At 41.8% G+C, this 16414-nt stretch overlaps 1 protein-coding gene across 5 annotated transcripts in view; it reads left to right on the top strand.

The window, feature by feature from the left end:
- DYNC1I1 (dynein cytoplasmic 1 intermediate chain 1) overlaps positions 1 to 16414 on the top strand; it is a 198666-nt gene that overhangs the window by 149704 nt on the left and 32548 nt on the right. For 4 of the 5 annotated variants that reach the window (XM_061996369.1, XM_061996367.1, XM_061996368.1 and 1 more), the window contains 3 exons: positions 1200 to 1313; positions 4046 to 4179; positions 6717 to 6861. In XM_061996369.1, the coding sequence (XP_061852353.1) occupies positions 1200 to 1313; positions 4046 to 4179; positions 6717 to 6861 (393 nt within the window). The remainder of the gene's footprint in view (positions 1 to 1199; positions 1314 to 4045; positions 4180 to 6716; positions 6862 to 16414) is intronic. The other variant, XM_061996371.1, reaches the window with a different exon arrangement.

Here is a 16414-nt window from a genome sequence, read left to right as displayed (position 1 = left end):
GCATGTCTTCTATTCATCAGCAAAAGAGGCGGAGAAATACAATTTCTGTTTGCCTGACTTGTGTATATGTCTAACCCTTAATTCAGCAATATCATTTGTACTGGCCAAAGGAAACTAAATCTTATTTTTCAGTCTGAGTGATTTTTCACTCTGGAGATTGCTGAACTTGAACTATCCCTTGTGCGTCACCTTCAGATATTAGATGACTGTTTAGGCTCAAAACGTTACCAGGTTCCTTGGAAAAGGAACAGGCCAAGTTTCATTATTGCATACTAGTTGGAATTCAGCCTCCATGGAATGACTATACTATGGTGAACCAGGTGTAACACCCTAAATTTAGTCACTCCATATATATAAGGATAGATTTAAAAACATATATGGCCTGTGCTGCAGAGCACTGATGGACTTGTTAATGTTTTTCAATTGGAGTACGTTTGCAGATATCATAGAATAATAGAATGGTAGGGGTTAGAAGGGACCTTTAGAGATCATCTAGTCCAACCCCCCTGCAGAAGCAGGACAACCTAGATCAGATCGCATAGGAACATGTCCAGGCAGGTCTTGAAGACCTCCAAGGAAAGAGACTCCACAACCCCTCTGGGCAGGCTGTTCCACTGCTCCCTCACCCTCACAGTGAAATAGTTTTTTCTTATGTTTAAGTGGAACGTTTTGTGTTCCAGCTTCATCCCATTACCCCTTGTCCTGTTGCTAGCTATTATAGAAAAAAGGGACGTCCCAGCTTCCTGACATGATATGTAGTATGCAAGCCAAATTCTGGAAAAGTTCAAGTTTTATGCAGCTGTTTTCTTGAATAAATTTTTCATTTTGATTCCATTTGGACAGTTTGCCTCTTTCTGACAGTTACTTTCAGTGTCAAAAGCCATCAGTAGAATGATACGTGTCCCTGTGGGTGAAATCTCATCCACATAATTCAGTATTTTCACAGCATTACTCAGCTGGGTTGTTTTATTATGAGGAAAATGAAACTTTGAAAACATTTCCACCTCCGTAACGTACCTCTTTAAATTGAAATTTTAAAAAAACCCAAACAATTGCTATCTCGCAGAAGCTGAGTCCTGTATTTTCCAGGCATTATGTGCCTACTTAACTATTCTTTAAAATAACGTATGGGACATTAGAAATTTGTTTGTCAAGATGTGGGAACGGCACTCTGACTTCCAGTGTTAATGTGTTTTCAGCATCCTGTGTATTGTGTGAATGTAGTTGGAACACAGAACGCACACAATCTCATTACCGTCTCTACGGATGGCAAAATGTGCTCCTGGAGCCTGGACATGCTCTCAACTCCACAGGTGGGTTTGTTTTCACCTATACAGGAGTAAAAAAAAGCACCTTTGGTAGAGCAGGATATCTGCTTAATGGAACATAGCTCCTAAAAGCCAAAACCTCATGTCCTACACAAACTAAAACCAATGGATGCACTTGAAAGAGTACAGCTTGCTTCCAGCAATCTCTGCTAAAAGCCAAAACCCATTTCCTTTACCACAAATCATGTAATTATTGTAATACGTTAATACGTAGGTCAGTTTCAAGTGAAAATGAAATAATCCATTTTAAAGCACAGTAATTAGAGAAGTCGTCCATGGTATGAATTGTACTTACTCTACAGCATTGTTGAACAAATACAGACTAGATCCCACTGCTACTGAACACACCCGAGGCACTATGGGTTTCCAAGGCACAAAGTCAGAACAAACAATGGGAATCACAAGTTTGAGAACACATTTCCCACCTCTGGAATGTTTGCTACTATTGTCTTTCCTCCCCTCCTCCTATCCTTTGTATCAGAAATGAAAGGAAACCAAGGAAAATTGTCCAAACCACTAGTGATTAAAATAATAATGGAAACTTAACAAAGGATCTGATGCTGTGCAAAGCATCTTTTAAGTGTTATCTTCTGGAGTAGTACATTTTCTATTCCAACACATCACTCATTTTTTTTTAATGTAATTTCTGAAAAAAACACCCCAAAAATTAACACCATTTTTGCTTAGCATCATAGAAGTTGATTTTATTTCAAAATGCTGCATAGAAACCCCCCTTAATGATTCCATTAATCATACATTAATGTCCACTTACTATTGAATCATTTGCTTCTAAGTGTTGACACAAGAGGTGGGATTCCTCTATCCTAACGTTAGCCACCTGAAAGTTAGGTCCATATCAAGTCTAAGCCAGTAATTTTGAGTTCCTTTGACAGTTAATGTAGAGAGAGATTTGGTGCTTTTAGGGCTCTTCTTATCCCATCCCAATGTGATATACCACCCTGGGGCACAAAACTGTGACATCTTTGGCTAGAAGGGGCTTCTGGAAGTCAGCCCACTCACTCATCTACTCAAAGTGAGTCCAGCTTCTAAGTTAGATCATGAATGGGTCTGGTAGTTGTGTCCTGACACTATGAGAAAACAGCCCTCTTCTGGAATAGAAGTGAACGCGTCTAATGGGGCCCAGATAGCTATGTTTAGGCATCTGAACCCCTTTGATGGTTTATCACTTAAACATCAAGAAGATAAATCCCACCTTTATGTATTCACTTACTGGAATACTAAGTTTTGAAGCAGAGAATTTGTGAACACCTCAGTTCCAGTACTTCATCAATTAGATGGAATTCCCTTCTTCAAAACTGGTTTTCGGCAAGGATGGGAACACACTCCATGTTATGATGCAGTCTGGTGCAGAGCTCATTGTGATCTAGAAAACAAAGGCACATGACATGATGTGAAGCTACATGCCACAACTTTAAATTGATGGGAGTAGAGTGTTGCTGATGTGTGCCATTCTGAAACTTTCCCAAGACACAGAGCCAGAGCACTCATGTACAGCCACAGTGTAGGCACTGGTAGGAGAGAGTCCACCACGGTATCTTGGCTGTGTCTCCACAGAGACACTAAATTATGATCTCACCCCAGAAGATTTTCACAGAAATGTGTGATCCACAGGTGCTCTGCCAATGCATTTTGCAGGTCTTGTTTTGCCTTTTCTTAAAAGAACCAAACGTGTTTCAAAGAAAAGTATAAACCAAGCAAAAGTATTTCTCTATGGATTTGCAGCTCCTTCCTCTCACAGGGATGCCCAATTTCTTTAGCTACAGCAAAATGCCCTCTGAGAAAAATTCTACAGGCTTTGGCCCTAGAAGAATGGCAGTTTAAACATTTTGAACACAGAAAACATACCCACTTAAATAGCTAAAAATGAAAATTGCTAAATCATTCAGCCCCTTTGTGGATTCTTGGGTTACAGCATTTAGGCTGAACAACCAAAAAAATTGTGCAAAATCTATTCAAAGTGTTGCACATCTTGCAACAGCCATAGACTGTTCATGCTGGTTGTACTCGGAATAGCTGAAATGGGCATGCTGATGTACTTTGAAATATAGCTACCAAATGAAAAAAGAAAATATGCTTCCTGGTTTTAACTTGATGGTGGAGTCTAGAAGAGTGTTCATGGTTACCTCAGAAAATCCCAGAAAGACAATGCTCAGAATGGAGGTAGTGACAGGACTCCAACTTTTAAATCTAGTTGTGCAAAGGGACAAATGGCACAGTCTGATAAGTGCCTCAGGTGCACACGGTATCACACGTATTTCATGACAAACAATTGATTTTTAAAATGTTTATAAATAGAAGGGTATTGCATGTTTTATTAGAGCCTGGGGCTAGCAAGTGTAACCATTAGGGTATTATCTTTACTTTCTGCACCATTAGATTTTAAATTCTCATCTGTCATCTCTGCCTGATTTGAGATGATGTGACAAAGATCAGTGCCTTCCAGCCCTCTCAAACGTGTTACAGACAGCAGCATGGATGGCAGAAGCAGTGCATTCTAATTTGTGACATTGCATGTTCTCACAACATCCTATGTGGAAATCAAAGTCCTGTGGCTGGGCCACAGGATTTCTTCTTCCCTTCCTGCTACTCTGTGTAACATTTAGAAATCAATTGGGGGGGAAAAAAAAAACCCAAAAAAAAAACCCCTCAAAATGAAAGGATGATTGCAGAAAAATAACAAAGACCTGTTTTGGTAGGAGAGCATGGAGCTGGTGTACAATAAGTCCAAACCAGTGGCAGTTACAGGAATGGCTTTCCCAACTGGAGATGTCAACAACTTTGTCGTTGGCAGTGAAGAGGGAACAGTCTACACAGCCTGTCGTCATGGAAGGTAATGTTCAGCATTTTGTACTTAAAAAGTGTTGTGTACCTGTGTTGCCCTGAGGTAGCCAAGTGTGCATGAAGAGTGTTTCATGTTGAATGAACACTATCTGTAGTGTTCTCTTTTTCATGACTAAGACAGGAGTCACCTGACTCTGAGCATCTGTGCTTGTTATACTGGGGTAGTTACCCCAGGCTCTGCACAGTTGGTGGGGAGCAATGACTGCTCTTGGAGTTTGATTTCCTTTACCTTTTTCATACATCTGCCTGAAGAAAGGATGACTGAAACCTCAGAAATGCCTTTTTCTGGTGAGATGGAGGTCTAGACAGCTAGCATGTCAAATCAGGCCCTAGGAGACAGTTTTGTTGCAGGGTAATCAGGCCTAAACCACACACAAGAGATGGTAATCCGCTTTATTTTTTATCATTCTCAACTCTATCTTCGGTCTCCACCAGCAGAGAAAAGCCACCCTGGGCAAACGTGCCTGTGAGAAACTGCATTTCACAGTGCATGGCTACCCAGTGCTGGGCATTTCCACACCTGGACCTGCTGGGCCCTGCTCCCTGCGGACAGTTTGGACATGCCCTCCCTCTCTAGGATGGCAAGAGGGTTTTGTTGTACAGGTTGGCCCTCAGTCTGAGCTGCTGCCTGATTTCTTTGCTGATAAGGACATAACCACACAGCATATTGTGGCTATGGGATCTCTGGCTGACCCACTCCCAGGACTGGTGCCCTGTGCTCTCTCACACACGGTGGTCATAGCCCTTCCTTGTATAACCCAACCTGTAGTTTTATATTGCAGGTTTCTTATTTTGCATCTTGTAAATCTGCAGAATGCTAACGTGTTCTGTTAGCTTCCGTTACTTGTTTCATCCTCTGGAATTCTTGAAAGGCTTTTGTAAAGAACAAACTTTCCTCGCTGGTAGACTTAAAACTCACTCCCACACTTCAGTAGTTTGCAATATTCTCTATATTAATATTTTATCATATTCTGTGTTTCTGCTGATGAAATAGACATTGTTACCCTGTTCTAAGATTGTAAGGCTTTAATTACACTTTCCTAATGTATAAATTCTGCTTTGCATATATTTTGTTGAATATAACTTTTATTTTAGCCTGACTGATTACAGTATTGCAAAATTCTGTCTGTTTAGGCATTATACTGATAGGCTGAGTGGCAGCTGATGGTATGAATTAGTCTTAGGCTGCTAGAAAAATTAAGCATACCCATGGGCATTTCTCAGTTCCAATCTTTCAGACATGCCGGGTTTGTACCTCACAAGAGGAGGAAGGTGCCAGATCCCCTTGTTAGCCCACCTTTTTAGCAAACCTTCTGCTGACTGTCAACAAACACACTCCTTTTCTGCTCCTGCCTGTTTTGCCTAAGGCTTTTTACTGTCATTCCTATTTTATTTCCAGTGTCCTATGTCCTTCAGCCCAGCACAGTGGAGAACGATATGTTGTTCTGGAAAAGGTGTGTCAAAGCACAGCAGATACAGAAGGTTTTTCTCAGTGCTCCAGAACTCCACTTATCCCACTGACTACTTGTCAGACGGATGGGGATAAAATAAGAGGTGTGCTTTGTGCTCAGCATTGCAGAGGCATTAGAGAACTCAGCCCCTGCAGCAACACATGCTGCAAGGTCTGGCAGGGGAACCTCAGTGAGGTCACACTTTCGTGGTCAACAGCAGAGGTGAGGGGACACTACACTAGGAATATGAGGGACCAGTTTCCTACAGCGCCGCTCAACTCTTTGCATGCGCTGTGTTCACACTAGCACGGGGCTGGCAGTCTTGGCAGAGATGTGGCTATTTTTAATGTATTTTCTTCCACTGGCAATTTTTCTGTAATATAACTAAAAGGGCAATTTCATGATTCCCCTTTCTGTATACACTGCAAGACAGCACTAACAACTGATCTGGCATCAGTTGCTTCCAGGAGGATGAAAACTGCGCACATTGTCTCTTAGACAGTGTTGTATTTGTCCTTCCCAATAACTATTCTAGCCTCAGGCTGGTGAAATCCACATCTCCCCTTGTTCAAAAAAATGACTGTATGATACCTGGTCACGGAAACAGTTCCTTCACTTTTTGTGAAAAAGGATTTGCCTTCTAGTGACCTGATTCACTGCTGTCGAAAGTTATTTTAGATATTTAAGAGGAAAATAATTTCCATAAGTCATTAACATGTTTGCATTTTTACTTTAATGGTTATTCCTTGTGACAATAGCTTACTCGAAGGCATAAGCTACAGTATAATTATAATTTAGAATTATTTCGTAATTATACATAGATGTTATTTCAGGCTACAGTAGTAGACAGCATATGTAAAAGTGAGTAAGGCAAGCCCTCAGAGGTACTGGATCCCTGAGTATTATGCCCATAGGAGTAAACTTCCATAGGCAAAGGCCTTACTGAAAGGAGACAGATTTACAGATTAAATGGAACTTTAAAAGGAAACTGGAACCTAAGAGTAAAAAAAAAAATTATGTTAAAGCACCAGATGTTAAATCAGACTCTGAATGCAAATGTCTCTTCTTCCTGCAGTAAAGCTGGCATTGGTGAAATTTTTGAAGGCCACCAAGGACCTGTCACAGGAATCAATTGTCACATGGCAGTGGGTCCAATTGACTTTTCCCACCTCTTTGTTACATCATCATTTGACTGGACAGTCAAGTTGTGGACCACAAAGGTGAGAAATCCAAGCGGGGGTGGGATGGGTAATGCGACTTGTGAAAATGCCGTTGTCAGAAATACTTTGGTATTGTCTGTACCAAGTCCTAAGAATCAATTGATTGAAAGGCTGTGCTTGGAACATGTATAGTGATAAAATTTTAAGTAAAAATGTATACCTAGAGTAACTGCATCAACCATATTCACCCTGGAGTGTACCCTGTCTTTTGAAGATAGCTTCAGCTGGCCTGCACTTCAGTACCAACTCTAGTGCTGCATAGTTTCACTGGGCAAGGAGATTAAAATGTCTTGTACTGTAAGTCATCAAACAATCCATCCAGCACTCCCTGTGCAGACTAAATTGCAAGGCTAATATTATACATCATGGTAGTGCCGCAGCAGGAACATTTTATCCTGATGAAGCAACAGGGGAAGCACATGTACAACTTAATGCAATCAGTATCACTTGTAAAATTCATTGCTATAAGGAGTTATGACAGCCAAAAAGTATAGAGTCTCCTAATGACATTACACACTGATGTCTGGAACCAGAGAGGAAATACATGCTGGAACATACGTTCATGACCACCATGGATCTGTTGCTGACTACTCCATGGATGTGTTTCTGTGACCTCTTACAGGGAGAGCACTGTGAACAGCAGAAATGAATACACAGTCCTGAGAAGCTTTGAAACCCCAACACCCCATAGAACTGTATGAATACAGGGTAATGACAGCATGCGTGAAAACTCTGGGACAGATGAAACAGACCAACCTGTTTCATTTTACAGACTGAGTAAAAGAGGCGAATGAGAGGTAAAATCCTAATTATATGTCATCTAAACAGTTATTTTGGTCACACACCAGAGTAGAGAACTGCCTTCCAAATGCCAGGCTTTTGTCTTAACCATGTTTTTATGCCTGCATTTGGTTCACATCTTCACATCTTGAGTTGCCTCAACAGTTCCAGTACTGGAAATTAACTCCAGTCAGGAAGTATCTCAGTGTGTGATCCTCCAAGACATATTAGGGCTTTGAGTTGCTACAACAGATGCACAGCAAATGTAAACACAAAAGCGATCAGAAGGGCTCATGTGACAGCCTTGTGCTGGAGACGGAAGCACAGTTACCTGGATAATAAATTGAGTCATCTTCCATAGTGGCTTCATAATGCATTTGTTAATGGCCTAATCCAATGTGCATGCTAATTAAAACATCTTTTCCTGATGAACAGTGACCACAGTTGAGGGTTTTGTCTTGAGCATTATGTTTTAGGAAATTTGTTATAAGAAAACTGCATGATTTGCCTAGTTCACATGCAGTCATACACATCCACAGACTCATTCTCAACCAATGCAGAAGTGGCCCTGGGGGGTGGTCGTGTGCAGGCCAGAAAGGGTCTTGGATGCAGCCAATGAGGTAAATGTTAGAAAAAGCTAGAAAAAAAAAGTGATCGAGAGATTAGGTGTTAGCTGGTTGGGGCTGACTAGGCTGTTAGCTGTCTGAGATAGGTGGTGGTAACAGGTAGCAAGAGAATATTGGAGGATTGAAGTTAAACCTGAGTAAGGATGAGTACTGGGAGGAACATGAAAGGCAGGTCCAGAAAAATCTAGGATGAGTATCTAACCCTCAACTTGAGGTTGAATATGGCAATAAGAGTCTCATCTATCTGCATCTTAAATGAAATTCTGTTAAGGGATAGCAAGGCCTGGATTTTATTTTAAACTCCTGGGATTTTAGAAGTTAGTGTTAATGCTAAAACAGCACATTTTGGGCACAAGCCACTGCGGTTAGGAGTACACAGTTATCCTTGTTTGAAGAATTCAGTGCCAAAAAGAGTTAGGTCAGATTCTGTTCAATACAATCAGTTTTCAAAGAACCAAACCATTTAAAGTTCTGATATCTATCCAGCTGTGGCTCATCTGGCAAGAGGGGCTTCCTGAGAAAGCTGCTTGACCTAGGTGATGTGAGCTGGGCTGTGCATCTGACACACCATAGGGCCACACCACTTGCTCTCTTACAGAGCAGACCGGAGCTGCAGCAGCCCCAGGCCACTGCCCTGCGAAGTCATCCTCTGAGATGTTAGACAAGTTCTTGAACTGTGATGAATGTTTTATTTTTCTTCCAGTTTGACTTTGGCAAAAGTTTCTTTCCGTACTGTCTGGATAATTCTCTCGTCCAGACCTATTATGTATTTATGGCTGTCTTTGTTCAGTTCCCATATTCAAGGCCCAGTCAATCAGTGGACTTTGAAAAAACCCATGAGTCTGTTTGGGAAAAAAAAATTATTGATATGAAGCACTGAGTGCTACTGCTGGTTTATAAGAATTTACTCAGACTTGGTTTATTCCTTTGGTTTCTTGTTTGTAGATATTATCTGTCAGCATCCAATGTCTTATTGCTTTCCTGCTTCTACCAGTGTTGTCTTGTTAATCCTGTGCACATTATCCTCTTCGGTCATGAAGTTCAATTCCTTTCTTTTTCACAGGTTCCGAGTCAATGTCCAGTTGTAACGTGAACTATAAAAGCTCTGTGTTTATATTGCCCGTTGATGTTGTATAGCACCCTGGGGTGCTTACAAGAAAAGCACTTTCATAGCAGGCATTTGACTGATGGATTGAAAGCTCCATCTCCCTTAAAAACTCTGGCTTGACATTTTATAATCTGTTTCTGTGGTTAACACATTTTCTATCCAAAGGCAGTTCAGCCAGGTGACTGAGAATAGATTTTCACTGAAAGAAGAATGAAGGTTTTGTGGATAACACTAATACAAAGTTTACATTATCACCCATCACATTAGCCAATAATTAGATCCCTGGGTGAATAGTAAGCAACCGGAAGCAAGGTGAAAAGAAAAGGAATTTGCAAAGATGGTCACTTGATAGCCAGGGTATTACCTGGTTCCTCATTAAGGCAATATGTCTTTCAACCTGAATTCACGCTATACCACGTGAGCAAGTCTTGGGTGCAGAGCTGTCAAAGGGAAGTCCTGAAGTGAAGTGTCTGTGGAGCTCTGCCCTTAATTAGGTATTATCTGTATGATGCTTTGAAGAGGTAAAGTGCTAAGTGGAAATGCTAAGTGGTTTTAATTAATTAAGCACTAATCCTCATAAATTAATAGCATGAGGTTAAATACTGAAATGTAAGTACTGTTATTATTACAGCAATTGCTGTTTAGAGAGCAAATTTTTAGATACTGTGTCAAGGGACAGGAATCAGCTTGGAATTGTTAAAGCCTAGCAAAACATAAGCTAGTTTTGCCTAAAGCCTAGAAAGTGGCTTGTTTGCTGCTGAGGGAGTTAACAATGGTCTGGATAGAGAGCTGGATATTGTTAGCTCTTTCGTCCTTCATAGATCTCCTTTATGACTTATCCTTCCATTTGGGTGAGGTGCTAATGACTGGTTTTCTCCTTTTGCATCTATGCTTAAGTCATATTCAGATGGGCATTGCTATATCCCCATCTATGTTTCTCTCCATCTTTGCCTAATGTTTAAGTAATGGTGGTGCGTGCCATAATCAGAAGGAGGGACAAAGATGAGCAGACTGGCAGTAGGACCGCCATGTAACCATTAACAAGGACCAATTGAGCCAGAGGACATGTGTGCCTTCAGTGACACTACCTACTTGTGTGTCCATGGTCAGTTTTGCCTTATTAGCATGTGCATCTTTCCTAGTCTCTCTCCTTTGTCTTCTCCTTCTTATGCTTTTCACAAGCTGCTCTTGACTTTTGGTGCCCTGTTTTGCTCCAGTCTGCAGTCTGTTGTGCTTTTTGAGAAACCATATTTTACACATCAGAAATTCACATTTGTCTGCTATGCGCCTTTGCATACATTTCTGTATCTTCAATATCTTATGCCCATCTGTTTGCTGATTATCTTGATATGACCCAGTCCCCCTGACTTGGAATAAATATTTTACCTTACACCTTCATACCTTCCTATCAGCATATAACTTCAAACTCTACTGGTTTTAATTTGGTCTAGAGGTTGAACACCATATCCTCAGAAGTCAAGATGAAGCCTATCACTAAAACAGTGTGAAAAAGCATGTGGTGTTGGTGCTGCTTCTGCTGCTGCTACAGATAGGTACTTCTATGCTCACAGTCCCCTTCCCTAAAAGCCTGGCTGATAGGATCAAATTGAGAGGTGAAACTTACTGTGATGGCAAATGGTGTAGCAGAATGATTCAGAACATTACATGATTGTGTGGATTAGTCACCAAGAAAACAATGCACTCAGAAAAGGGCAAATTTGAAAGTTTACTAAAATAACAGGGTCAGGTTGTCACTTTGTTAAAGATTCAGAATTTAATATTTTTAAATTACAGAATCGTTTCATCTGGAAGAGACCTTTAAGACCATCAAGTCCAGCCCTTGTCCACTAGACCATTTCCCTAAGTGCAACATCCACTCATCTTTTAAACGCCTCCAGAGACTGTGACTCCAGCACCTCCCTGGGCAGCCGTTCCAATGCCTGACAACCTTTTCTGTAGAGAAATTCCTCCTCATATCCAGCCTGAACCTCCCCTGGCACAACTTAAGGCCTTTTCCTCTTGTTCTATTGCTTGTCACTAGAGAGGACAGACCTTCACCTCACTACAACTTCCTTTCAGGTAGCTGAGAGAGCAATAAGGTCTCCCCTGAGCCTTCTTTTCTCCAGCCTAAACAGCCCCAGATCCCTCAGCTGTTCCTCATATGAGATGTGCTCCAAATCCTTTACTAGCTTGATAGCCTGCCTCTGGATACTCACCTCAATGTCCTTCTTGTAGAGAGAGGCCCAAAACTAGACACAGTGTTTGTGGTGCAGCCTCACCAAAGCTGAGTACAGGGGAATGATCACCTCCCTACTCCTGCTGACAACACTGTTCCTGATCCAGGCCAGGATGCCCTTGGCCTTCTTGGCCACGTGGGCACACTGCTGCTCATGTTCAGCCTCTGTCAATCAACACTCCCAGGTCCCTCTCTGCCTGGCAGCTTTCCAGCCACTCCTCCCCGAGCCTGGGGCTTGTTGTGGCCCAAGTGCAGAACCTGGCACTTGGCCTTATTGAAACTCATGGCACTTGGCCTTATTGAAACTCATGGCTCTGGCCTTGGCCCAGGCATCCAGCCTTTCTAGATCTCTCTGGAAATCTCTCCTACCCTCAAGCAGATCAACACTTCCACCCAGCTTGGTGTCATCTGCAAACTGACTAAGGGTGCACTATATCCCCTCATCCAGATCATTAATGGCGGCCAGTCAGAGAATGCTGCAGGAAATAGTGTCAAATGCCTTACTAAGGTCAAGGCAGACAACATCCACAGCCTTTCCTTCATCCAACAAGTGGGTCACCCTGTCATAGAAGGAGATCAGGTTTGTTAAACAGGACCTGACCTTCATAAACCCATGCTGACAGGGTCTGATCACCTGGTTGTCCTGCATGTGCTGCATAATAGAACTTGAGATGATCTGCTCCATCAGCTTCCTGGGCACTGAAGACAAACTGACAGGCCAGTAATTTCCCAGATCATCCTTCCGTCCCTTCTTATATATAGGACTTCCGATCAGATGGGTCCTCCCCAGTCAGCCAGGACTGCTGATAAATGGTGGACAGTGGCTTGGTGAGCACCCTCAGTATAAATAACATGGTATAAATACCATGTATCAAGATATCTTGTTACTGGCTCAGATTTTTCAAGTATAATTTCTGTCATATTAAGTGGGTGAGTAAGAGCCTCTTGTGTTAAAGATAGCATTGCCTGAAGTTAAAGATCCAATTAGAAATGGGACCAAACATCTAGTCATTATAAAAGGACAGTAAACTTGGTGAACTATTGCAACTCATGAAAACTGTTTTAACTGGTTTAGTGAAGCCCTGTGGCAGGTGATTATAGTGGATCACAGATGACAGTTACAGATGTTAGTGGGTTTGGGTTATAGCATTCCCCAAACTTATGGAAGGTATTCCTGTTCCACTGAATATGCAGTTTATGAAAAGTGTAGGAGCTCCAAGAGAGCATCCTGTATGTCAGTGGTTTGGGCAGCAAGCCATGCTGCAAAGGTCTGCCTGAGTAGGACTAAAACATGTATCTTCCCTAAAGGGAGGAACTGCTGTGTTGATCTTGCCATTTTGCTCTGGGCTGTATCTTGTCCCTGTGAACAACTCTGATTTCACTGAAAGGAGGATCTTCTCAGAGAAAAGCTTTGATTTTGATGTGCTGATGCTTCCAGATGAAAACCAGTTCTGTCCACTTAGGGCAAGCCCTGCTTCAGTTTGTAACTGGAACAGACTGGTCTCCAACAGTAAAGTGTACAGATGAAAAGTAGAGCTTATGCATGTATCTTATCTTGCATACACTTAAGTGTAGATGAGGGATGGACTTAGTGAAATTTAGAAGGTATCACTACTTTCTGTTTTGATCTTCTTTGTTCTTAATGTTATTTTCTAAGCTTTCCTAAATTGTTTGGGCCATATTCAGTCTTCATAATGCATAATGCATTTTAGATGACTCTTACTGCATATGAAGTTGGATCCTCCTAGATCCTTTACTATTTAGGGTTTCCATACTTGGTCTCTTATGCAGACACTGTAAAGAAAGAAGTAATTCCAACGTATACGTTAGACATCTCTTGGAGGTACTACCACTGCTTCCTACCACACAAACCCAAGTCTGGCAGATGATCAGTTGTAGCTTTTGGTGGCTTTCGTGCATCTGGACAGCCTCAGGTCATATCTAAACTGGCAGATGGGGCAGCACTTCTGAGCTTCTTGGTCTGTTTATTCTGTCTTCTCTCAAACCACCACCAGCCTCTTTATCCCATGCCACATACACAGAGTCATACCTTGATTCTGCAGCCAGAGAACTAAGAAACAAGAAGAAGAAAGCCAGCGAAAGCCAGTGTGCTCTGACCAGATGCTAAGTCAAACTATAGGGATGTCAGGGCCTCTGGCTTTCTGCATCTACCACCTCACTGAACCTGGGTGCAATCTGTATCTGTCTCTAGGGCCATGGTGGGCGATTCCAAAAGGCTTGGAGAATTTAGGGAGGCATAAGAAATAACACTAAGAAGAAAAAGAGGAAAAGAAACAATGTACTGTGAGGGAGACCAAAACTTTATTTTGAGAGTAGGTGGACTGAATACAGACAGTTCTCCCTATTTTCTTCTCCCTGTGGAATCCTTTACTACTCCTCCCTCCCACTGATTCTGGTGGGACTCAAAAGTTTGTCCCAGGGGATGATTTCACTCGTCTTATTTTGGATACCTGGCTAGGAATGGTCCTCCTCACTGCTGCATCACAGCATAGAGCTCCTTCTTGATTCTGCTCGAGAATCAAGACAGCTCTGCCTTTCCAGTGCAAACTTTTTTCTTCCATAAAAGCAATTAAAATTATTAATCTGATTAATCACTGTCCAAATGCGGATTTTATCTGATTATAAAGAATGACAAAGGGTGATAAAAGAGCATGCTGGATTTCATGGAAATGGTCTCTCTGTGGTGTGAGTTCAGAATTTTGAGTTTTGTCCAAAAACAAGGCAATGAATGAATTTGCTTCAGAGCTTACTTTCTGTCAAAAGGCCAAGCTGACTTGGGAAGAGGGTGGAGTTGCCTGTTCAGACAGGATATTTTTAGTTTTTGCCCTTTACCTCTGGAGCCAGAGGTCTGGCCCTCATCCAGCTGTACAAAAAAGAAGATTATGGTATTGTCTAGATAATTTTAAAGAGCAAAACCAAAGTGTAGTCAGGTGGCTTGAAATCAGCCCAGTGTTCTTCACATGAAATGTTTCTCATGATTCTGGTTTTCAGTGTAGCCGTATTTGAAAAGTGATAGCAAAATATTCTTTAGCTGGCCAGCATGCTTCATTTACTCATGAAAACTGTGCTACTTCTTTGTGAAATGTTTTATGAAGGGTGGCACACACACACATAAAAATAAAACATTCATCTAAAATACCAAGGCTGTCCTGAAAAACTCAGTGGGCTAAATTCTATTTCAGAAAACTAACATAAATCCAGCTGTAGCAGTGAAAGCTTCGCTTGCACATTGAAAGCTGAATTGAATTTCAGGAGTTCACATAATCTGTACTAAACAAAGTCATCATTCCTTTTTCCTTTGAAATCAAAATGCAAACCTCCCACTGGCTGTTCTGCTGCAGAATTACGCTGGAGGATTGGGCTCACATGTAATAGTGAAACACTTGAGGAAAATTATCCATTTTCAAAGATGCCCAGGACGTCTGCCTTAATGGAAATTTTCTCCCACTTGCTTTATGCAGACATCCTTTCTCTGATTATGTTACAGACTTCTCTTACCAGCAAAAGAAAGGAAATGTATTGAAAGTCCTACAAGATGGAATTCTCTTCAGTAATGATTATTGTAAAAATCATTGTTTGCTGGCCCGCAAGAGCTCTGCCGGGCATCCTGATGGCAAAAGCTACAGATGTTGATCTTGACTGTTGAGCACACAGTGCTTGTAACATCAGGTTGTGCCAGCCGTCCTGAAATGTTCCTCGTGTTCCTGCCTGTGCTTCCTGGCAGCTGGAACAGCAGCAGCAGGGTCACCTGAAAGCCTGGTAATTCCACATTGCAATGCTGGGCCAGGTACCCTGTGATGAAGCAGCGTTTTCCATTAAAAAGAAACATTTCATTCTCAGGGGCCTCATGCTGAATATTCGTGTCAGAATCACAGGTCGAGGAAACAACTCACTGAAACCATTGCTATGTTATCACACTCCCTTCCTGACCTTGCAAAGTGAGCTAAACTGGTAACCTCTCTTCAACAAATTGGTGCCCAAAGCACAGCAACCAGTCCTACTCTCCAAAAGGAGAGGCCCTGGGTCCAAGTGTGTGCCACTGTCTCTCCTGTGTGATGAGAGAGCGCTTGCACAGTGAACCTGCTTCTCCCAAAGCATCCCACTTACTCTGCTTCCTGATCCCACCTATGTGAGAAATAAACAGGGAGTGACAACTGGAGGGAGAAGATCAACTCCACTCTTTTCAGTGTTTTACTTTGTGTTTCCACTGACCAGGATTGGTGATTCTTCCAGCAGTCTAGGAAATCCATAACTTGCTCGTATTTCTCTTCAAGATGCCCAAACGCTTATCTGAAAAAAAATCCAGGAATGTAATAATGTAAAGGCAGGAGCATGAGCTACAGAAGCTGTGATTCAGTTTGTTAGACAAGTACAATAAGACCTTCTATAGTGTTTTGAGCTTCTTAAAAGATGAAATTTAGAAGTAAGCAGAAATTCCAAAAGAAAATTATAGTATTTCTAAAGAAATCTTGTGACTGAAATGCATAGTTAGTAGCATAGGAAGAAGTGCTGGCTTGCTTAAAGCATGTTTTAAATAAGAGGTGGAAAACTTGATTAACATTTAGCGATGAAGTCAGCAGTCTGAGGAAATACAGAACAAATGGCAAGTACCTGTACAGGCTTCTCCAGTGTTGCCATCCATGTGGCATCCAGCTTGATGTGGGAGGGTGAAGCAGAAGATATTAAACCTCAAACAGAGGAAACTTGTAGGCTAGCTCTTGCAAAGTGTGGAGTAAGAGGGGCTCCAGACTGGGAATGAAACTGGATGATCTAAAACACAGA

Source organism: Colius striatus, chromosome 5, assembly GCF_028858725.1.
Source record: "Colius striatus isolate bColStr4 chromosome 5, bColStr4.1.hap1, whole genome shotgun sequence".
NCBI lineage: Eukaryota > Metazoa > Chordata > Aves > Coliiformes > Coliidae > Colius > Colius striatus.
The sequence above is the reverse complement of the archived record's forward strand: the minus strand, read 5'-3'. Positions and strand labels throughout refer to the sequence as shown.